The following is a 22,135-nucleotide window of genomic DNA, read 5'->3' as shown; positions in this document are numbered from 1 at the left end:
CCATCGATGACACTGTCACCTGTCAGAAGAAAGGTCAACACAGTTCAGATACGCAGCAAGTCCTTTCAAAGTGCAATGTAACGAAAAAAAGACGAGTTTGTCCCCTCTGTTTGTCCCCTAGCTAAGAACCTTCCGCACGCGCGAGCTCATGATGCAGGAGACGAGCAGCGGCGCCGACGGGAGCCTGAGCTACGTCTCTGGAACGGGACAGGTCTACATCAAGGTGCCCATGGGCTGGAAGGAGGTCCAGGTACATCACCACGTCGTCGTACGACACTTTTGAAAGTGTCGACAGACAGAAATTACGTCACTGTCGACACTTTTTTGTGTCAGACAGGGGTGTCTTGCACCTACCAAACTTTCTAATGTTGCAGACGTCGTCACTTTCGTCGCACAGCTGTGATTGGATAGCTAGATAGAAGGCACAGCAGTGATTGGATAGCTAGATAGAAGGCACAGCTTTGATTGGATAGCTACTGTAGATAGAAGGCACAGCTGTGATTGGATAGCTAGATAGAAGTTCGTTGCCATGGATCAATCAGCCACGCGTCTGCAAGTTACCATGGAGGTGATCAGACACTTGGCTGAAGTATAAATGCTAAATGTCGGTCGACAGACATTTGTTGTACAACACTTGTGGACTGAGTATAAATTAGGCTTCATGTTGCTGTCTCCCTTGGACCTTTAGAGCACAGCGTGGCTGACAGGCATGGAGGTGTCTGGGGCCTCTGCATGTCCACCAGGCTACATCCTGGCTTTTCTCTACCCAGGTCATTTCATCACCATGAACTGATGAGGAACTGAATCAGGTCTGTTCAACATGGCCGGATCTAAAGCCTGTGTTTCTGAAACATGTTTTTTGTTCTGCTACTGTGTTCGCCTCAATAGCTCGGTAATCTGATCTTCTCCTCAAGCAACCTGCTTCCACAAGACCAGGTAAAAACCGCTGAGCTAGCAGTGTGTTTACAGGTGTACATGTCTATAGTCATTATAACAGGTGTACATGTCTATAGTCATTATAACAGGTGTGCATGTCTATAGTCATTATAACAGGTGTGCATGTCTATAGTCATTATAACAGGTGTACATGTCTATAGTCATTATAACAGGTATACATGTCTATAGTCATTATAACAGGTGTACATGTCTATAGTCATAACAGGTGTGCATGTCTATAGTCATTATAACACAGGTGTGCATGTCTATAGTCATTATAACAGGTGTGCATGTCTATAGTCATTATAACAGGTGTACATGTCTATAGTCATTATAACAGGTGTGCATGTCTATAGTCATTATAACAGGTGTGCATGTCTATAGTCATTATAACAGGTGTGCATGTCTATAGTCATTATAACAGGTGTGCATGTCTATAGTCATTATAACAGGTGGCATGTCTATAGTCATTATAACAGGTGTGCATGTCTATAGTCATTATAACAGGTGTGCATGTCTATAGTCATTATAACAGGTGTGCATGTCTATAGTCATTATTCTGCTGTCCTGGTGTCCTCCAGCCTCAGCCAGCCAGACTGACTCCCCATCTGCCAATTGAGCGAGTTCTCAACCCAAGAGAAAGGGTGAGATGAGCCCCCTACCACCATCCATACACGCAAGCTGTTTTCATAATCTGTTATTATTATTAGCTTTATATGTTGTATGTGGTCCCTTCTGTCCACAGCTGCACCTGGTGGCCCTGAACCAGCCCCACACAGGGAGCATTCAGGGGGTGGAGGGGGCGGACCGCCTGTGCCGGGAGCAGGCTGTGGCTATGGGCCTGCCGCGCAACTACCGCGCCTTCGTGTCCACCCGAGATGAACACATTATGCACTATGTGTATCCCTCCTTCCGCCATCTTCCCATCACCAACCTCAGGGTGAGTCCACTTCCAGATGTTTTTAGCCTCTCTTACTCTGAAAATGTAATTTAATGTAATTTATTGCTTTCTAAATGTTCTTAGCCGGTAGACAAACATACTCCAGGAGCTTGCTCGATCGCCTTGTTGAGAGGGGTCAGGGAAGAATTTTTACAGCTCACTTATCTGGCCACTACTGTTTTTTTGCTTCCCTCTGGAATATGTAGAGAGTGGGTCGTATGCCCACCTCCCTTGTTCTCTGTAAAGCGCATTGTGTTGCCTCTGTGTATGAAATGCGCTATACAAATAAAGCTTTGATTGATTGATTGATTGATGAAGGGTAGGGGGTTTTGCTTCATTCCATTTCAGTTCCAGGCAATTCTGGAAAGTGCGTTGCAATTTGAAGCTGTGAATGGAATTCATTTTTAATGTTTATGAAATAAAAATGTAAAGTTTTTTTTTAAGTAATGAAATTAGATTTTTATGATCATTGATCCCAGCCTGGTTCAAGGGTGATTATCCCCCTGGACCTATTCAGAAGCTGTGCAGATCAAAACTTAAATTTGGACGAGAGAATTCAGAACCTGAACTTATTTTGTGTTTTTGTGTTTTTGCAGGGGGACGTTTTATTCAAAAACTACAATGCCATCTTCAGCGGTGATGGAGGGGTTATACCAAGGGTGCCCATTTATTCCTTTGACGGGAGGGATGTACTAGCAGACCCCTTCTGGTTAGTAGTGAGGTCTTCTGCTTGTGCTGTACCCTAGCATTCTGTGGTTCACCCCATACTCACAGTACACATACAGGGCTTGTGTCCTTGTGGGGACACTGTTATGAAGGTAGTAGCAGAGGGATAATTCAAGTGTGTGTATACTGTATATCTTCGAAAGTGTGTGTGTGTGTGTGTGTTTATGCGCGTGTGTGTGTGTGTGTGTGTGTGTTTATGCGTGTGTGTGTGTGTGTGTGTGTTTATGCGTGTATGTGTGTGTGTGTGTGTGTGTGTGTGTGTGTGTGTGTGTTTATGCGTGTATGTGCATGTGTGTGTGTGTATATGCTGCCCATATATGATTGTTTGTGTTTGTGTGTAACCCCGCGCCTCCCTACAGGCCCCATAAGAGGATCTGGCATGGCTCCACTCCCTCCGGCGCCAGAGTGTTCGACAGACACTGCGAGTCGTGGCGCACTGATGACATGTCTGTTATCGGCATGTCGTCAAGTCTCGCCACGGGACGCATCCTGGGCCAGGAAACGCGCAGCTGCTCCAGCCAGTACGTCGTCCTCTGTATCGAGACAAGCATTGGGCTACAATAACAGCCCGTTCCAGTCCCTCCATCCACCCCTCACCTTAAGCACCTGGCAGAGGTGTAAATATGCGTCCATTACAAACTCTTCTAAATTCATTGACTGAGATGGTGCTGAGAGCAGGGTGATGGAGCCACTCAGAACTAGAGCTGCACAGACAGTTGACCACAACAGATTGTCTCCCATAAAGAAGTGTATTTTTGTCATTGGTTTTGTTTACAGGTTGTCCTATGGGGTTTTTGTTATTTTTTTTAATCCAAATAGAAGTTTACTCAATTAATTCAGGGCCAATACCACACCACAACACCATCTGGTTGACATTTACAACAGTGGAACTGCCAGTATTGCGACCAAAGTAATTTTAATGCACTGTATTTCAATTTAGATACTTTAATTTAACATCCATAAGATTGTTTCTGTTTTTATACATCCATTGATTTCTCATTTTAGCAATTTATTTTAGTAGGCTATTTAATTTAAATTCAATGTTTTATTTATACCGTGACCGCACATAACGTGATGAATCTAATGATTAAAATTAAGTATGTAATTTATAGTTGTTTGTCAAGTGACTTTATTGCTTCTTCTCAGATTATGGAATTGTTTTGTACAGCATTTGTATTGCTTTTTTATTGATATGATCCTAACTTTTGGAAGGGATAATGACTGCATTCAAAACAAACGTTCACCCATTAAAGATTCAATCAAATCAATTCATAGATTCAGTCACATTAAAAATGCACAGCTCTCATTATACAACAGACCATTTCAACAGAAACGTGCAAGTTTGTTTTGTAAAGTGTTGGTGCTTTATTGAATAAATGTTTCCTTTTTCATAATCCGACTGTTCTTGTTCTTATAATAGTAACGTTATATTGTTATATATCCACGTTATTATTGCCTCCCCCATATACACAACAAAGATAGATACTGTTCTATGATCATAATAAAATTAAATAAAAATATGTTTTGTCTTCTTATGGATGTACTGGGGGGGGTGGTAGGCGCACTAGCCTATTCTAGATCTCTCCAGCTCGCTACCTAGCCCGGATCCTATTCTAGATCTCTCCAGCTCGCTACCTAGCCCGGATCCTATTCTAGATCTCTCCAGCTAGCTACCTAGCCCGGATCTATTCTAGATCTCTCCAGCTAGCTACCTAGCCCGGATCCTATTCTAGATCTCTCCAGCTAGCTACCTAGCCCGGATCCTATTCTAGATCTCTCCAGCTAGCTACCTAGCCCGGATCCTATGATAGATCTCTCCAGCTAGCTACCTAGCCCGGATCTGGGCGAAACTGAACAGAAGATTGACGAGTCGACGCAGATCAGCTAGCAACTACAAGCGAATCGGTCAAGAAACGAGCATAGACAATCAGCTACGTAACTTATCTAGTGCTTGGTAGTGCTAGTAACTTCTTACGATATTGGGAATACGGGAGAATTGGCGACATAAAAATGGTAAGAATAGCTAGCTACACCTTCCGTATTTATATGGCTGTGAACAATTAACATTTACTAACGTTAGCTGGCTAGCTAGCACTAGCTAGATGCTAGCTGCCAGTCCTGAGCTTCCTTTGCTCGAGACCTTCACGGTATGGGCGGCAATGGCATGAATTGCTATTGCTATGTCAGCTAGCTGGCTAGCTAACGTTAGCTAGATGTTTTCCTGACTCATTGGGTAAGCTGCCATTTTGCACCCCAACTGAACTGTCAGCTAGCTAGCTAACAGTTCACTTAGCTAGCTAGGTAGCCAGACTAGCTAGTGCTAGCTATTAATAAGATTTAGCTGAACTAGCATAGCTAGCTAACCTCTCAGTTACATCCGCAGGTGTCGTCGGTGGATAACGTTAGCTGGCTTGGCTACTTGTCTATCTACGTTAGCTAACGTTACTAGTAACTAACTTACTAGTAACCCCCTTAGCAGAACTCGCAGGCAGAAAGTCGGCAATGTGTTGTAGCTAAGGTAAGCTAACAATGGCTTGCAGTTTCGTGGTCAAACATTGTTATTATTATTATTATTATTATTATTAGATATCTAGCTAGCTAACGTTATGCCAATGCTAGGCATGACACAATCTCTCTCCCCGTCTGTCAAGACTCTTGGACAGATAGTTGATATCAACAACAATATTGCTGTTGTAACGTTACTGTTAGTCTGCAATTGACTGGCCATCTATACCCCCTTATTCTGTTCCACAGTTTGTCTGATGTTGGAACAGTAGGTTAGGCTTTTACATGTTTTTTGTCCTTGTCTTTTTCGATCTTCAACTCAAGGCTGGGTTTGGGTTAGCTATCTGGGCTAGTAATGGTACCAGCTAACTAGCTAACGTTACTGTTGATAAAACTAGCTTACGACATTCTAGCAAGATATCTCCTAGCTAGTAGCTACCTAGTCAACCACAACAACCTAAGGAGCATAATGGCAATCGTAATGGAGTTTCAGCTATTGAAATCACACAGCAACACATTCATTCTTTGTTACTCATTCATTCAACTATTGATAGGTGTCTATTGAGGGCTTCATCCGAATGAACTATCGTACTGCTATTCCACTAACCTGCTCCAGGTGGGCTACTTTATGGGACAAATTTGGGTTGCCGGGGGATACTAGCTAGTGTTTCTCTGTGTCGATGTGTCAATGATTCAGTCCATCTAATATTCAGTCTATGAAAACAATGAATATCCAAATAGGTAAGATTTTATTGTGTTTGTGACTCGTCTGTGTGTGTGCGCATTCATGTGTGACCCCTTCCTTTTTGCATTAGTTGAGCCATGACTTTGTTATGTGAGAGACCCTCTGGATTGATGCTGCTGAGGACAGTGATGTCATTATAAAATCAATCCATAGGGGCGGAGTGTGTCGTGCTGGGCTGGGCTGAGCTATCAAATGCTGAGCTGGGAGAGAGGAATCAAGAGCTGCCTATGCCAAATTAAATGGCCTTCCTTGATGCCAAAGTTCTCACGCGCACACACACGCACACACAAACACACAAATGCATGTTCACTTCAAACTAGAGGGTAAGTGAGGGGTCTTGCTAACAGTGCAATTCGATGGACATCAGTCTACCCCTGTATGTCAAGTTTTGGTCTACATGACCACAGCGACTGGCTAACATTGATGTTGCCACATTTGTAGTTAGAGGAAATAGTGTAAGGAGGTAGGCTGAGCCAAAGCAATCCAGAATGATTGCAGCAGTAAAGACCTGTGCGTGTGAGAGAGAGATTGAGAGAGATTGAGAGAGATGTAGGGTATGAGGTCAGCATGTCTCGCCAGGTTACATGTTGACCTGGGTTTCAGATTTAAGAAGATGAGCTTTACGTGGACATTTCCCTTCTCTCCAACCACTCACTAGTGTACAAATAGAACATTAATGGTCTGTAGTAGTTGCATGTGGCCACTTTACTGTAGTAGTCTTGGCATTTGACAGTTTCTAGTTGCGCAGATATTTGATATGAAAATAGACCACGGGTCTCTCCTAGAAGGTGGCACTTGGACTGGATTGACCTTCTTGGATAGAATCGATGGTTGCAATAAGGAAATGGAGTTTGTTTCCTTCCTATTTCACAAAAGTGCTTTGGAAATCAGTAGTGAGATCATGTTTATATAACAGTTGCTAGCCGTACCAGCTGACCAGGTTCAGATCTTGAGAGTAATGGGAAGTGTGGGAGCCCATATTTGTGACGCAAGAGCGCCGCCATCTTTAGTCTTGTTTTAAAGAAGGGAATCGTCCTCGTTCTGAACTTCGCCGCAGGTCCGCCAACATTCCGTAAGCATTGTCTGCTCCCAGTTGCCATGGCAACTGTGGGAGAGCGCACAGGTGGGGTTCGTTGTTCAGTGTGAGGGGGGGCTTGATGAGGAGGAGGAGGGGGGGGGGGGGCGGGGTATCTGGTCCTGGGGGGCCGGGTTGTAAGTACAGACCTCAGGCTAGCTCCAAAACACCAGCCTGAGCTAGGCTGCTCTGGAGAGAGGGAGTAGAGAGGGAGTAGACAGGTAGTAGAGAGGGAGAGAGAGAGAAGGATTGTGATTGAGAGACCGAGGGAAGCCTGAGTGCACCTCCTGTCCTCATTGGTCAGTGTCTGTCTCTCCTCAGTGGTGTGTGTTTAGCATCCTGTTGATAATCAAAAGTCTGTTTGAGAGGAATTGTTCTAACATCCTATTAAAGTGATGACCTGCTTGTGGGTGTGACTTTGTAGCATAAACCTATGGGCTATCAAACCCTAAGGGCTATCGCATGTGGTAATTATAAGCATCTAACACACACACACAGTCAGTATAGGTCTGTATTGTTTTCTAACATATTTTACATTTACTGTGTATATGTGTGTGTGTTTATGCAGGCAGTGCTTGTCAACAGTGGCAGGATGTAAACAGTGTAGATCACATCCTGTACGTACACAAACACAGCCAGACATCCTCTGCCTTAATGACAGGGAATGGCCAAAGACAGGGCAGCTCTCTCTGCTAAATATAGCTGCTCTGCCTGCCTGTCAACAACACTGAATCTCTCTCCCTCTCTCTCTCTCCCACTCCCCCTACCTCCCTCTCTCTCTCTACCTCTCTCTCTCTCCCACTCCCCCTACCTCCCTCTCTCTCTCTACCTCTCTCTCTCTCCCACTCCCCCTACCTCCCTCTCTCTCTCCCCCCTCTCTCTCTCCCACTCCCCCTCTCTCCCCCTCTCTCTCTCTTCTCATGAAAAGATGTTTGACGCAGCCAGATGGAATTAGTTCTTAAAGTCATCTCAGACTCAGCCCTCGGTCAACATGACACTAGTCAACATCACACACAGTGTTGGGTGATCTAACCCTAACCTACAGGCCCAGGTTCCTCTTAGGAGACCAGAGGACCTACAGGCCCAGGTTCCTCTTAGGAGACCAGAGGACCTACAGGCCCAGGGTCCTCCTAACCAGGTTCCTCTTAGGAGGTCACAGGAGGTCAGACATGGGAGTCGTGACGGCGTCTACACAGCAGGGCTGAGCTGGGGGGGGGGCAGCCTCCCTGCTGGTTCTGCTGTCCCCTGAGCTGGGGGGGGGGGGGGGGGGCAGCCTCCCTGCTGGTTCTGCTGAGAGCAGACCGCCGGCAGGTCCCGTCCTGCAAAGTAGACTAATCTGTCATTAGCGCAGTGACGTCAGAGCCAGGGACCAGTCTAAACGCTGGGCAGGGCCAGACTATTGCCAGGTGTGTGTGTTGGGGGATAAACCTGTATACAGCTGCACTGATTAACGCTCCACTATGTTAACCTGTGTTGAGCTGTAGTGATCCAACAAACAGATATTGGCTGAAGATGTAAGGTTACGGGCCTAGGTTTAAGGGCTAAGGACAGCAGTTGGAATTAAGTGGCTTTTTGAAATGTCAGTAGTGCTTATGTATGTGATTGTGAATCGCACCAATGCCTACTGGGGCAATTTTGGCACTTGAAATTTGCTTGATGGTCGATGTAGTCATAACTTGCCAAGGATCACAGTCTGAGTAGTTTTCACCACGCTGATCCCCCCAGCAGGATTGGTGCATGCGGAAGTGCTCTTAGGATGAAAACCGTTGTGCATCGCATCAGTGCTTGTTTCTCACCATGTGGGCTATGAAAAACAAACCAAAGAGGGTTTTTTGGCGTTTAATCAGATATCATTTCTGTTCTGTGGCCAATGCAGGGGGATGCTTCACCATCCACTTCCCATGGCCTTGTCCTGTTCCAAATGAAACTAACTCAGGATGCTGTGACCAAATCATTCAGATGTATTCATGCATGAGAGGAGGTTCATATCAGTTCTTCTCTAGAGACAGCTCTGCCCCCCTTAGGCCTGCTGTTCAGTCAACACAGACATTCCACCCATACACTGGTTAAACTAACTATCTGCTCATACTCATCTAATGCTGCATTCCTATATTCTCACTAAAAGTGTCGCTAAAAGGTTGTGTCTACTATCCCAAGCCTAAACTACACAGGTCATACAGCATGAGATCCATTATAACATAACATGGTCTTGAAGGTGAGGTAAACTCCCAACCTGCAATCCACTTCTTTCCAGCGTCTTTCCAGTCCATCCTGCAGCCTCCAACACCCTCACCCCAACACCCTCACCCCAACACACTCAGTCCAGCGCCGTGGGTCTGCTGTTGCTTTTCCCCATCTTCTGACTTTTATAATCCTCTCCGTTTTCCCCAGGTGACCTGTTGAGATGCTCTTGCCAGCGGCTGTTTAGGCGGAGGATCTACGGACAGCGCCCCCCAGGCCTGTGGAGGGGTACTGCAGCCTAACCTCACTCCCGCTTTCACACACGCCGCTCACCCATGGATGACACGCTCTGAGAGCAGCCGAGCGAGACCAGAGAGCAACGAGAGGAGAAGAGAGGAGGGGAGAGGAGAGGAGGGGAAGAGGAGGTGGAACGCCAGAGAGGAGAGGAGAGGAAGAGGAGAGGAGGAGGGGTGGCGCCATGTCGTCCAACAGGAACCAGAACCCCCACGGACTGAGGCAGATCGGGCTGGACCAGATTTGGGATGACCTGCGGTCGGGGATCCAGCAGGTCTACACGCGCCAGAGCATGGCCAAGTCACGCTACATGGAACTCTACACGTATCCCACACGCAGGGGGAGGAGGGAACGCCCACGTTTTGTTGTTCATATTTGTACGTGTGAAGCCGTATCTGTTTGGTTAAGGTCAAGTCACGCTACTCGTGCTGCACCCTCCCTGTTTTCATGTTGTGTTTATTGCGTCACCCTAGTGATGCCAGGTTCACAGTCGTCACATGCTGACGGTCAGAGTCCTGCTGTCGATAGGACGTCACACACTAGGAAACACGTGCGTGTGCCCCTCCCTATTTGCAACCATTGTTTGGCTGAATGGTGTTCTGTGCTCTAGCGTCACATGTACTTGCCTGTGAACTTGCCGTGTTCTAGGGCTGCACGATTATGACAAAACATAATAATTGCGATTATTTGCTTCAAAATGGTAATTGCGATTAATATTTAATATATAATATTAATATATAATAACCCAAATGCTCCCAAATCACGGACGTTGATCCCTTTCTTGTTACTAACTCACTTACCTCGTTTTCGCTCATTTTTTCACTACTCACGGCTGTAGGTACTCTTGTGACACTGGTCTTGACCTACTGCTATCTGTCTTCTCAGTGAAATTGCTACGCCCAGCGCACTCAGCTGGAACGCATGTGATTGGTCAGACAGCATAAGCGCCTGTGATTCGTCCGTGTAGTCCTAGCACACTCAATTCAAAGCAAAATTATTAATCACATTAATTGCGGCCTTTTGCGATTAGTTAATCGCGGAGGTTATAATCGCGATTTCAATTAATTCACGATTAATTGTGCAGCCCTACTGTGTTCCATGTCCACCCTGTGTTGACCGACCTGGTTCATGTCAACCCTGTGTTGACTGACCTGGTTCATGTCCACCCTGTGTTGACTGACCTGGTTCATGTCAACCCTGTGTTGACTGACCTGGTTCATGTCCACCCTGTGTTGACTGACCTGGTTCATGTCCACCCTGTGTTGACTGACCTGGTTCATGTCAACCCTGAGGCTTCATGCTACAGGGAGAGAATCAGATGATCCGGAAAACGCTTTTCCCACTCAGTCTAGCAGGAGCAATACTTCTGATCCTAACAGGTTTGTGTGAAGTAATTAGTATTTGCCTCAATGGGGACTCCCTGCTTAAATAAAGGTTCAATTGTAAATAAATGCCCCAAAGAGCAATTTCTCTAACTCCTGGCAATTTAGCTACTGCCTCCAAATACCAAATCAGTATTTATCTGAACTCGTGGCTCTTTCAGTGAGGTCACTCTGGATCAGGGTATTACTGTTGGGTGGAATGTGTATATCCTTCTGTTTTGATACAGAGCCCAGAAGAACCAAGTTCTCTCAAGCCAGAGAACTGTGCTGGTCTTATGAGGAGCTTATAGTCCAGTTGTGGCTGTGTGGGACCTTAACCTCCGTTCCCAGACATGTATATAACTACTGTACCAGCGTGCACCAATCCAGCCAGGGCCGGGGGCCTCCCCCGCCCTCCAAGCCCTCCAAGAAGACATCCACTCCGGGGGGGGCCCAGTTTGTGGGCCTGGAGCTCTACAAGAGGCTGAAGGAGTTCCTCAAGAACTACCTGACCAGCCTGCTGAAGGTAGGGCCTGGAGCTCGTCACATGACACTGTCCTGGGCTGGGGTAGGAGCCAGTAGCTTGGTCCTGGGCTGGGGGAGGAGCCAGTAGCTTGGTCCTGGGCTGGGGGAGGAGCCAGTAGCTTGGGCTGGGGGAGGAGCCAGTAGCTTGGTCCTGGGCTGGGGTAGGAGCCAGTAGCTTGGGCTGGGGGAGGAGCCAGTAGCTTGGTCCTGGGCTGAGGGAGGAGCCAGTAGCTTGGGCTGGGGGAGGAGCCAGTAGCTTGGTCCTGGGCTGGGGGAGGAGCCAGTAGCTTGGTCCTGGGCTGGGGGAGGAGCCAGTAGCTTGGTCCTGGGCTGAGGGAGGAGCCAGTAGCTTGGTCCTGGGCTGGGGTAGGAGCCAGTAGCTTGGTCCTGGGCTGGGGTAGGAGCCAGTAGCTTGGTCCTGGGCTGGGGGAGGAGCCAGTAGCTTGGTCCTGGGCTGGGGGAGGAGCCAGTAGCTTGGTCCTGGGCTGGGGGAGGAGCCAGTAGCTTGGTCCTGGGCTGGGGGAGGAGCCAGTAGCTTGGTCCTGGGCTGGGGGAGGAGCCAGTAGCTTGGTCCTGGGCTGGGGGAGGAGCCAGTAGCCTGGTCATGCAGACCGTATTTTCCCTGGTTTTCTTTGACCTGTTTGACTTGAAAAATTCTCCTTCTTTCTCCTTCTGACGTTCTTCCACCCGTTCCTCCTCTCTCTCTCTCTCCCTCTTTCTCTCTCTCTCTCCCTCTTTCTCTCTCTCTATCTCTCTCTCTCCCTTTTTCTCTCTCTCCTTCTTTCTCTCTCCCTCTTTCTCTCTCCCTCTCTCTCTCTCCCTCTTTCTCTCTCTCTCTCTCTCTCTCTCCCCCCCTCCCCCCTCCCTCTCTGCTCCAGGATGGGGAGGACCTGATGGATGAGTGTGTGCTGAAGTTCTACACCCAGCAGTGGGAGGACTACCGGTTCTCCAGTAAGGTGCTCAACGGTATCTGTGCCTACCTCAACCGCCACTGGGTCCGGCGGGAGTGTGACGAAGGACGCAAGGGCATCTACGAGATCTACTCGGTGAGAGACTGTGTGTGTGTGCGTGCGTGCGTGCGGCATCTACGAGATCTACTCGGTGAGAGACTGTGTGTGTGTGCGTGCGTGCGTGCGTGCAGCATCTACGAGATCTACTCGGTGAGAGACTGTGTGTGTGTGTGTGTGTGTGTACATTTATAAAACTGACACTACTGCCCTAAATGAAAAGGTGTGAGGGATGGCCAAATTTTTTTTTTTGACAAGGGCTTCTGTATGAAACACAGTTTTTCTCACGATGCGAGGTGTAAACTACGCTCACTACCTCCTCTCACCCTTCTCTCTTCCTCTCCCCCCCCTCGTCCCCTCGTGGGCTCCTAGCTGGCCCTAGTGACATGGAGGGAGTGTTTATTCCGACCCCTCAACAAACAGGTGGGTGTGGCCTCACAGCTCTGACTGACGCACATCACCATGGTAACCCTCCAAGCTGTTCTGCGCGTGATTCACTGTTGTGCACGTCAGCGTTGTCCAATGATCCAGTCACCCGTGATTCCATTCATTCGTTCACCATCTTGTCTCTCTGTCCATCTCTCTCTCTCCTCCCCTCTCTCAGGTAACGAATGCGGTGCTGAAGCTGATAGAGAAAGAGAGGAACGGAGAGACCATCAACACGCGGCTCATCAGCGGAGTGGTCCAGTCCTACGGTCAGCACTCCCCTCGCTGGTGGGAAGCATTGATCCTGGGCGTGTGCGTGCGTGTGTGCGTGCGTGCGTGTGTGTGTGTGTGTGCGCGTGTGTGTGTGTGCGTGCGTGGGTGCGTGTGTGTGTGTAACTGACTGCGTTCTGTCCCCCCACAGTGGAGCTGGGCCTCAACGAGGAGGACGCATTCGCCAAGGGCCCCACGCTGTCTGTGTACAAGGAGTACTTTGAGTGCCAGTTCCTCACGGACACGGAGCGCTTTTACACCCGGGAGAGCACCGAGTTCCTCCAGCAGAACCCCGTCACCGAGTACATGAAGAAGGTAGGTGTGTGTGTGTGTGTGCGCGCGTGTGCATGTGCGCATGCTGCATATAGCCGTGAGATGATGATTGTGTGTGTGCATGGTGCATTTAGAGGTGAGATGATGATGATGATAAAGATGATGATTGTGTGTGTGTATGTGTGTGTGTGTGTATGTGTGTGTGTGTGTGTGTGCATGTGTTTGTGTGTGCATGTGTGTGTGTGTCTGCGTGTGTCTGCGTGCGTGTGTGTGTGCGCGTGTGCGTGCGTGTGTGTGCGTCTGTGTGTGTGTGTGCGTGTCTGCATGTCTGCGTGTGTGTGCGTGTGTGTGTCTGCATGTCTGCGTGTGTGTCTGCGTGTGTGTGTGTGTGTGTGTGTGTGCGTGTGTGTGTGCGTGTGTGTGTGCGTGTGTGTGTGCGTGTGTGTGTGCGTGTGTGTGTGTGCGTGTGTCTGCGTGTGTGTGTGCGCGTGTGTGTGTGCGCGTCTGTGTGTGTGTCCAGGCGGAGGCGCGTCTCCTGGAGGAGCAGCGCCGTGTCCAGGTCTACCTCCATGAGAGCACGCAGGACGAGCTGGCCAGGAAGTGTGAGCAGGTCCTCATAGAGAAACACCTGGAGATCTTCCATACCGAGTTCCAGAACCTGTTGGACGCAGACAAGAACGAAGGTGTGTGTGTGTGTGTGTGTGTGTGTGTGTGTGTGTGTGTGTGTGTGTGTGTGTGTGTGTGTGTGTGTGTGTGTGTGTGTGTGTGTGTGTGTGTGTGTGTGTGTGTGTGTGTGTGTGTGTGTGTGTGTGTGTGTGTGTGTGTGTGACAGTGTGTGAGAGAGAGTGTGTGACTCTCACCCCCCCGTGTCTCACAGACCTGGGCCGGATGTACAACCTGGTGTCCCGGATCACGGACGGCCTGGGGGAGCTGAAGAAGCTTCTGGAAACACACATCCACAACCAGGGTCTGGCCGCCATCGAGAAGTGCGGAGAGGCCGCCCTCAACGTACGGACACGGTGTTTACATGCTGTAGAGAGGAAAACGCCTTTTCTAAACAACTGTACATTAAGACCCGTCAGTTGTAACTTGTAAGCAAATACTTTAGCCAAGTCAAATGAAAACCTGAAACGTATCGTACAACTTGACAGTAGAACGCTCAAAACATCATTTACTACACCGACATGCTGTGAGTGTGTGTATCCTGTAGCTTTTATAGACTAACTGGTCATACAAGCCGATGCATCTGGCAAACGTGTGTGCGTGCGTGTGTGTGTGTGTGTGCGCGCGTGTGTGTGTGTGCGTGTGTGTGTGTGTGTGTATGTGTGTGTGTCCAGGACCCTAAGGTGTATGTCCAGACCACTCTTGACGTGCATAAGAAGTACAACGCTCTCGTCATGTCGGCCTTCAACAACGATGCTGGCTTTGTGGCTGCGCTCGACAAGGTAGCTACCTGACCTGACCTGACCTGGCTACCTAGCCTGTCATTACTGCAGTGTGTGTGTGTGTGCTGTCTCTGATGCCGTGGCGTCTCATCCTCTCTCCAGGCGTGTGGACGGTTCATCAACAACAACGCCGTCACCAAGATGGCCCAGTCGTCCAGCAAGTCACCTGAACTGCTGGCCAGATACTGTGACTCTCTGCTCAAGAAGAGGTGTGCATGTGTGTGTTTGCGTTTGTGTGTGTGTGCGTGCCTTGACGGTATACGCGAGCGAATGTGTTTCAAGTGCACCACTGTAGAACATCCTCATTATGTGTGTGGGACATCCTCATTACGTGTGTAGAACATCCTCATTACGTGTGTAGAACATCCTCATTATGTGTGTAGAACATCCTCATTATGTGTATGGAACATCCTCATTGTGTGTAGAACATCCTCATGTGTGTAGAACATCCTCATGTGTGTAGAACTTCCTCATTATGTGTGTAGAACATCCTCATTGTGTGTGTGTGCTCTCTTGATCCTCAGCTCTAAGAACCCAGAGGAGGCGGAACTGGAAGACACACTCAACCAAGTGGTGAGAGACACACACACACACACACACACACACACTCGTTTGTGCGGCTGTTCTCATGGCTCTCTTCCTCTCTCTCTGCCAGATGGTGGTGTTCAAGTACATTGAGGATAAGGATGTGTTCCAGAAGTTCTACGCCAAGATGCTGGCCAAGCGCCTGGTCCATCAGAACAGCGCTAGTGACGACGCTGAGGCCAGCATGATCTCCAAACTCAAGGTATACACACACCCACGCGCGCACACACACACGCACATACCCACGCACGCACGCGACACACACAGTATATTTATGTCCCGTTCATGTACTCACTGACCGATAGTATTTTAGATGCCCAAGCTTTATACACACAGTCGCTTTCACTCTGAATAGACACAAAAGACACGATTACATTTAGAACATACCATCACTGAATATCTCTAAATATCTCTCTCCCTCTCCCCCCCTCTCCCTCTACCCCTCTCCTCCTCTTCCTCTCTCTCTCTCCCCCTCTCTCTCTCTCCCCCCCTCTCTCTCTCTCTCCCCCCCCCCTCTTTCTCTCTCTCTCTCCCCCCCTCTCTCTCTCTCTCCCCCCTTTCTCTTCTCTCCCTCCCCCCTCTCTCTCTCCCCCCCTCTCTCTCCCCCCCCCCCCTCTCTCTCTCCCCCCCTCTCTTCCTCCGTCCTCAGCAAGCGTGCGGGTTCGAGTACACGTCCAAGCTCCAGCGCATGTTCCAGGACATCGGCGTGAGCAAAGACCTGAACGAGCAGTTCAAGAAACACCTGACCAACTCTGAACCCCTCGACTGTAAATATCCAGGATGATCACACACTTGCATCACACTGCATTTCAAATGTGTGTATTCGTACATAGTTGTGTGTGAGATGAGCTAGTCAAGGTAATTGTGTGTGCGTGCGTGCGTGTGCGTGTGTAGTGGACTTCAGTATCCAGGTGTTGAGCTCGGGCTCCTGGCCGTTCCAGCAGTCGTGCACCTTTGCTTTGCCCTCTGAGGTGAGACACTCCCGACCCTGAACACCACATCACCCCTAACACCATCACAGCCAGGACAGCGTGGGCCTTACCTCCCCCTCTCTCTCTCCCCCTCCTCCCCCTCTCTCTCTCCCCCTCCTCCCCCTCTCTCTCTCCCCCTCCTCCCCTCTCTCTCTCCCCCTCCAGCTGGAGCGCAGCTACCAGAGATTCACCGCTTTCTACGCCAGCAGACACAGCGGGCGCAAGCTCACCTGGCTCTACCACCTGTCCAAGGGAGAGCTGGTCACCAACTGCTTCAAGAACAGGTCTCTTCTCCTGGTTTCATTCTGCTCTCTCCTCTGACCTCCTCCTCTGTCCTGGTCTCCTCAGTTCTGTTGGCTTCTGGTTCTATTGTGGTCTGGTCTAGTTGGGTTTAGGGTTGGTTCTATTGTGGTCTGGTCTAGTTGGGTTTAGGGTTGGTTCTATTGTGGTCTGGTCTAGTTGGGTTTGGGGTTGGTTCTATTGTGGTCTGGTCTAGTTGGGTTTGGGGTTGGTTCTATTGTGGTCTGGTCTAGTTGGGTTTAGGGTTGGTTCTATTGTGGTCTGGTCTAGTTGGGTTTGGGGTTGGGTCTATTGCGGTCTGGTCTAGTTGGGTTTGGGGTTGGTTCTATTGTGGTTTGGTCTAGTTGGGTTTGGGGTTGGTTGTATTGTTCTTATGGTGACCGGTTGACCCCTGGTTGACCCCTGTGTTCAGGTACACCCTGCAGGCCTCCACCTTCCAGATGGCCATCCTGCTCCAGTACAACACAGAGGACCTGTACACAGTCCAGCAGCTCACCGACAGCACACAGATCAAGACTGTAAGGGGCGCACGCACGCTCACACACGCACTCACACACACACACACGCACTCACACACACACGGAACAGCCGCATAATGCACGCACACACACAATCAATCTCGCTCTCAATTAAACAAATAAATAAAAAAGAAATCTGTCATCGACGTAAGAATACATATTAACATTGATAAAGCAACATTGCACAGATAGTACTGGGCAGAAAAATAGAAGTACAGAAATAACAATGGTTATTCAGTTGATAAACTATCAGGCGGTGACTGCAGAGCTTTGGGGTTTTAACTCTGTGAACTTTGTTTTGTTTCAGGACATTTTGGTTCAAGTTCTGCAGATCTTGTTAAAATCCAAATTGCTGGTAAGTGGTATAAATATATTTGACTTGTGACCATAGCCCACTAGAGGGTGCTGTAGTGTAATGTCCTGTTGATGGATTGGGTAGGGTTTAGCCCTGGTCCTAGGCATGAGGGGGGTTTAGCCCTGGTCCTAGGCATGGGTGGGGTTTAGCCCTGGTACTAGGCATGAGGGGGGTTTAGCCCTGGTCCTAGACATGGGGGAGTTTAGCCCTGGTACTAGGCATGAGGGGGGTTTAGCCCTGGTCCTAGACATGGGGGGGTTTAGCCCTGGTCCTAGGCATGAGGGGGGTTTAGCCCTGGTCCTAGGCATGGGTGGGGTTTAGCCCTGGTCCTAGGCATGGGGGGGTTTAGCCCTGGTCCTAGGGTGGGGGTTTTTAGCCCTGGTACTAGGCATGAGGGGGGTTTAGCCCTGGTCCTAGGCATGGGAGGGGTTTAGCCCTGGTCCTAGGCATGAGGGGGGTTTAGCCCTGGTCCTAGGCATGGGGGGGGTTTAGCCCTGGTCCTAGGCATGGGGGTGTTTAGCCCTGGTCCTAGGGTGGGGGGGGGTTTAGCCCTGGTCCTAGGGTGGGGGGGGTTTAGCCCTGGTCCTAGGCAGTTCCCCGGTACACATGTTGTTACTCACCCAACTGAAGTAGCTACAGTTGCAGCCGAACTACCTTTTTATATAAAAATAACTTTTTCCCGTGTAAATAGCACATATCCAGCATGTCCGCTAGCCTGGCTCTGCGACCCGTGTCACGTGATCTCTCTCCACCATACAGAAACAGCCTGTGAGTCACATGATCAGGGTCGTGAATAGGGATGGGGATCATTAATTTTTATTGATATTGATACCGTTATCGAGTCTGCTTAATGATCCAGGTCCTTATTGATACCACTATCAATACTTTTCTATGGGAAAAACGAGACGGACGGCAATACATGTTTTGCATTTATTGCTTACAACAAGCCAGGATAACATGCCTGTAACATCAAATGAACAGTGTCACTGCGTGGTAACTTCCTGTTCAACCGCTGCCTGATGACTTTGATTTCTGAACATAGGCTCCTTTCTTCTGAACTTTGGCACTTCAACAGCATTGTCCATGGTCATTGCCACCACCTTCTGTGCAATCCCGAACTCTTCCAATACCTCCCCAATCTCCACTGCCACTGTTTCCCCGGTCTGCGCCCGGTAGACAGCTTTGGTCCGCAGGACCTTCTGATGAAGTTGGCCTTGACTGATGTAATGTACAGTCACTGTGATGTAGTGGTCCTGTGCCAAGCTAGTCCAACCATCGCTTGTGATGGCTACCTTGCCCACTTTTGGCAGCTCGGTTACCACATTTTGCTTCTCCACCACATACCAGGCAGGGATGAGGGTGTTGGAAAGAACAGACCTGCAGAGAGGCGTGTAGCGTGGATTGAGGTCTTTAGTCATCTCCCTAAACGATGGCGATTCCACTGTTGTAAAGGGATGCAACCCCTTCACCACAAACTTTGTGACAGCCCTGTGACACTCGTCCACTTTATTAAGTGGCATCTTCCCAGCAGCAGCCAGGGTGAAAGGAGTTTGGTGAGTGAGGAGAGATGGGGCTGTGGACTCACGAGCTGGGATGAGCTGACTACCATCTAAATGCATAGTAGGCGAGTGTTAAACATCATTAAAACACAACTCATAGGCTTAGAAAATTAACATTCTTTACCATCCAATTGCTGATAAGATCTCTGTCTGGGTGGTATTTTCTTTTTCTAGCCAAAAAGTTAGAGTAAAGTAAAAAGCAATTCATATGTGTTTTGTTTTTTTTAAACAAAAAATTCGACACCCTGCCCCTTTAAGCCAAAAAGGCACAAGCCCTCCAAATGTTCTGTCAGACACTTAAGTTGGTGAAATGTGCTAAATATGTATTTGTTTATGTTTCATTAAATATTTAGTTTTCACACTTAAGTGCCAAGTAGCTAGCTAGCTAGCCACCAAGAGAGGCTGTTGCTGCTTTACTGTCCTGGACCTGGCTATCTCATTCTAAACTAACACCATGGACTTCAGTTTATTCGTGTTTGATGGATTATTATGAATTGTATTTTTATTGTCAATGAACAGGACTTTGGGGTTTTGTTCCCCATCCCTAGTCGTGAAGCCAGGCTTGTGGATACCAACAGCTCTGAGTTTTTCTATAAAAGGTGTACAACTGTAGCCACCTCAGAAAAGGCTTTCATCTTTCAAAAACGGTCTTCAGTTGGGTGAGCAACTAAATAATATTATCTGTAGAGGCTAGGTTGAGTTAATAGTACTCTGAGCTGGACCAGGGCTAGGCGGTGTAATGTCTCCTTTATTGTGGCCTGTCTAATACCACCTGTAGCCTATATCTGTCTGCCTGTATATCTGTCTCTCTGTCTGCCTGTCTCTGTATATCCTCTTGTGTGTCTGTCTGTCAGGTTCTTGAGGATGAGAACGCTAATGTAGACGAGGTGGAGTTCAAACCTGAAACCCTCATCAAGCTCTTCCTGGGATACAAGAAGTGAGTTCTCTCTCCACCTCTCTCTCCCTCCACCTCTCTCTCTCCCTCCACCTCTCTCCATCTCTCTCCCTCCACCTCTCGCTCTCCCTCCACCTCTCTCTCTCCCTCCACCTCTCTCCATCTCTCTCCCTCCACCTCTCGCTCTCCCTCCACCTCTCTCTCTCCACCTCTCCACCTCTCTCTCTCCCTCCACCTCTCTGCCTCTCTCTCCACCTCTCTCTCTCCACCTCTCTCTGTCGACATGCAGTGGCTCAGTGGTAATTGCTGGTGTTCTAATTGCAGTAAGAAGCTGCGCGTGAACATCAATGTCCCCATGAAGACGGAGCAGAAACAGGAGCAGGAGACCACACACAAGAACATTGAGGAGGACCGCAAGCTCCTCATACAGGTGTGTGTGCGTGTGTGTCCCCGTCTTCTAGCGCTTGTCTGTCTGTCCTGACCCCTGGCGTTTGACCCCTGCAGGCTGCCATAGTGAGGATCATGAAGATGAGGAAAGTCCTGAAACATCAGCAGCTCCTCGCTGAGGTTCTCAACCAGCTGTCCTCTCGCTTCAAACCCAGAGTCCCTGTTATCAAGGTGACACACACACACACAAAACACTCAAACACGGAGCATTCTCTTTATGTATCATATCCTCAAACCTCTATAGACTTGCACTGACTTCCTCATAGAGGACTGTGATTGAGTTTTGGATCAAGGGTAGCGTGTCTCTAACCTCCTGTCTCCCTTCTAGAAATGCATCGACATCCTGATAGAGAAGGAGTACCTGGAGCGAGTGGATGGGGAGAAAGACACATACAGCTACCTGGCCTAACCCCCCCCCCCCCCCCCCCCCCCCAACACACCCTTTTACCTGTCTTCTTTGTTTGTTTTTTTATGTCTCTGAGTAATAAAGTGTGGATCCTCAGACTGGCGGACATGTTATGAGTGTGTGTGATCACGGCCCCGCCCACACGTTGGGACGAGGGGCACATGAGCATGTGGACCTGATGCTATGATGACCTGAGCTGAACTCTGAATCACCTGACCTATCCTTAGGGACAGGAAACTAACAACATACACCACCCTCATACCTAGACCCCCGCCCGCCCCCCCCTCCCCCTCCCCCCCACACACACACACACACACACACACACACTCTCTCTCACACACACACTCTCTCTCTCTCATCTCTTTGACATGTAAATATAACCAGACTTGTAAACCCATACCCAGCTTAGTGGGAAAATTCAATAATTAGCCTCCAACCAATCAGTATGGACCTGCACCCAGGGCTGCTGCATGCTACTGGCTGCCTGCACCGCTGACGGAACCAGGAAGCACGAGTCCCTCAGCTGCTGGGCGACTGAAGGCTGATACTGTTTAAGGAGAACTCGCTGGAACCAGAAGAATGAGAAAGACAATGTCCCTGTAATTTATGTTTGTGACTGATGCAGTACTTCTGGGGCCGTCGGGCCCAACAGACGGCATTTCAATCCTTATATACCGACCCCTCATACATGAGCTAACCCGTTAGCTCCCCCCTGCTAACCCGTTAGCACCCCCCTGCTAACCCCGGGTACTTGTGTAGATAAGGGAGGAGTGGGCAAGTTGAAGAATTGCGGCAAAGTCAGCAAGAGTGCAAGACGAAGCTAGTCGTTGTCAGCCATTTTAAGATTGACTTGGGAGTAAAAACAGATTTGTCTCGGCTGGATAGAACGCCGTTTCTTCCATTGTCTTTGTAAATGAATGATATGGCTTCAAGTTATGTTTTGAAAAAGAGTGTTGCATATACATAACTGAAATCTGCATGTGAGAATGTCATGGAATGTTTTCTCTTTGGTTTACATTTGTTGTTGGGGAGTTGGCCCTTTCAAGTGTGCACACAAGGCTTTCCCCTCCTGTCTACACAAGTGCCTGAGAGGTTAGGGGTCGTTGGGGATTGGACACGCGTCACTCATACCATGGCTGAAACCATTTGTATAGTGTGGTTCATTTTCTAAATGTCTGATGAATTAAAGTAAAGGTTTCTCTACGCCTGCTTTTCACTGTGGTTCCTCGAGTGACTAGGGCGACAGTGGTCGCGTGCATCGCGTCGCCACCTCCCCGGCAGCCAAGAGCTGCAGACGCCGGGTGGGCGGGGTCATTCATGTGTCACTCACATTATTGAAGATGTATTCTACTGCCATTCTGAGGTAACCTGCTCTGCTATTGGTTGCTGC

The 22,135-nt window shown here is 48.9% G+C and overlaps 2 protein-coding genes across 3 annotated transcripts in view; both read left to right on the top strand.

Moving 5' to 3' along the window:
• Positions 1 to 3,166, top strand: part of LOC311322469 (uncharacterized protein) — a gene marked incomplete at both ends in the record, with an annotated part of 54,755 nt that extends 51,589 nt beyond the window's left edge. Inside the window, 5 exons of the mRNA XM_084454533.1 lie at positions 122 to 250; positions 1,518 to 1,580; positions 1,682 to 1,876; positions 2,473 to 2,585; positions 2,962 to 3,166. Of these exons, the coding sequence (XP_084310659.1) occupies positions 122 to 250; positions 1,518 to 1,580; positions 1,682 to 1,876; positions 2,473 to 2,585; positions 2,962 to 3,166 (705 nt within the window). The remainder of the gene's footprint in view (positions 1 to 121; positions 251 to 1,517; positions 1,581 to 1,681; positions 1,877 to 2,472; positions 2,586 to 2,961) is intronic.
• Positions 3,167 to 4,476: 1,310 nt separating this feature from the next.
• On the top strand, positions 4,477 to 21,808 carry cul1b (cullin 1b). 2 transcript variants are annotated; one of them, XM_084450870.1, is made up of 22 exons: positions 4,477 to 4,615; positions 9,319 to 9,726; positions 11,115 to 11,289; positions 12,167 to 12,334; positions 12,668 to 12,718; positions 12,900 to 12,990; positions 13,143 to 13,306; positions 13,785 to 13,947; positions 14,142 to 14,272; positions 14,602 to 14,709; positions 14,812 to 14,918; positions 15,234 to 15,282; positions 15,365 to 15,496; positions 15,944 to 16,061; positions 16,189 to 16,265; positions 16,431 to 16,549; positions 16,978 to 17,083; positions 17,391 to 17,438; positions 19,852 to 19,934; positions 20,217 to 20,322; positions 20,397 to 20,510; positions 20,668 to 21,808. In XM_084450870.1, the coding sequence occupies exons 2-22, from the start codon at positions 9,587 to 9,589 to the stop codon at positions 20,746 to 20,748; spliced, it is 2,331 nt and encodes a 776-aa protein (XP_084306996.1). In that variant the 5' UTR covers positions 4,477 to 4,615; positions 9,319 to 9,586; the 3' UTR covers positions 20,749 to 21,808. The 2 variants fall into 2 exon arrangements, with proteins under 2 accessions (XP_084306996.1, XP_084306997.1); XM_084450871.1 differs by lacking the exon at positions 4,477 to 4,615 and adding an exon at positions 4,999 to 5,120.
• The last annotated feature ends 327 nt before the right edge of the window (positions 21,809 to 22,135 follow it).

The sequence above is a fragment of the Borostomias antarcticus genome (assembly GCF_949987555.1).
Source record: "Borostomias antarcticus genome assembly, chromosome: 2".
Lineage (NCBI taxonomy): Eukaryota > Metazoa > Chordata > Actinopteri > Stomiiformes > Stomiidae > Borostomias > Borostomias antarcticus.
The sequence above is the reverse complement of the archived record's forward strand: the minus strand, read 5'-3'. Positions and strand labels throughout refer to the sequence as shown.

Coding starts and splice junctions, on each gene's coding strand:
- cul1b (XM_084450870.1), top strand. CDS start 9,587: ATGTCGTCCAACAGGAACCAGAACCCCCACGGACTGAGGCAGATCGGG. Junction 15,283..15,364: donor AAGACACACTCAACCAAGTG/GTGAGAGACACA, acceptor TCTCTCTGCCAG/ATGGTGGTGTTCAAGTACAT. Junction 17,439..19,851: donor TGTTAAAATCCAAATTGCTG/GTAAGTGGTATA, acceptor TCTGTCTGTCAG/GTTCTTGAGGATGAGAACGC.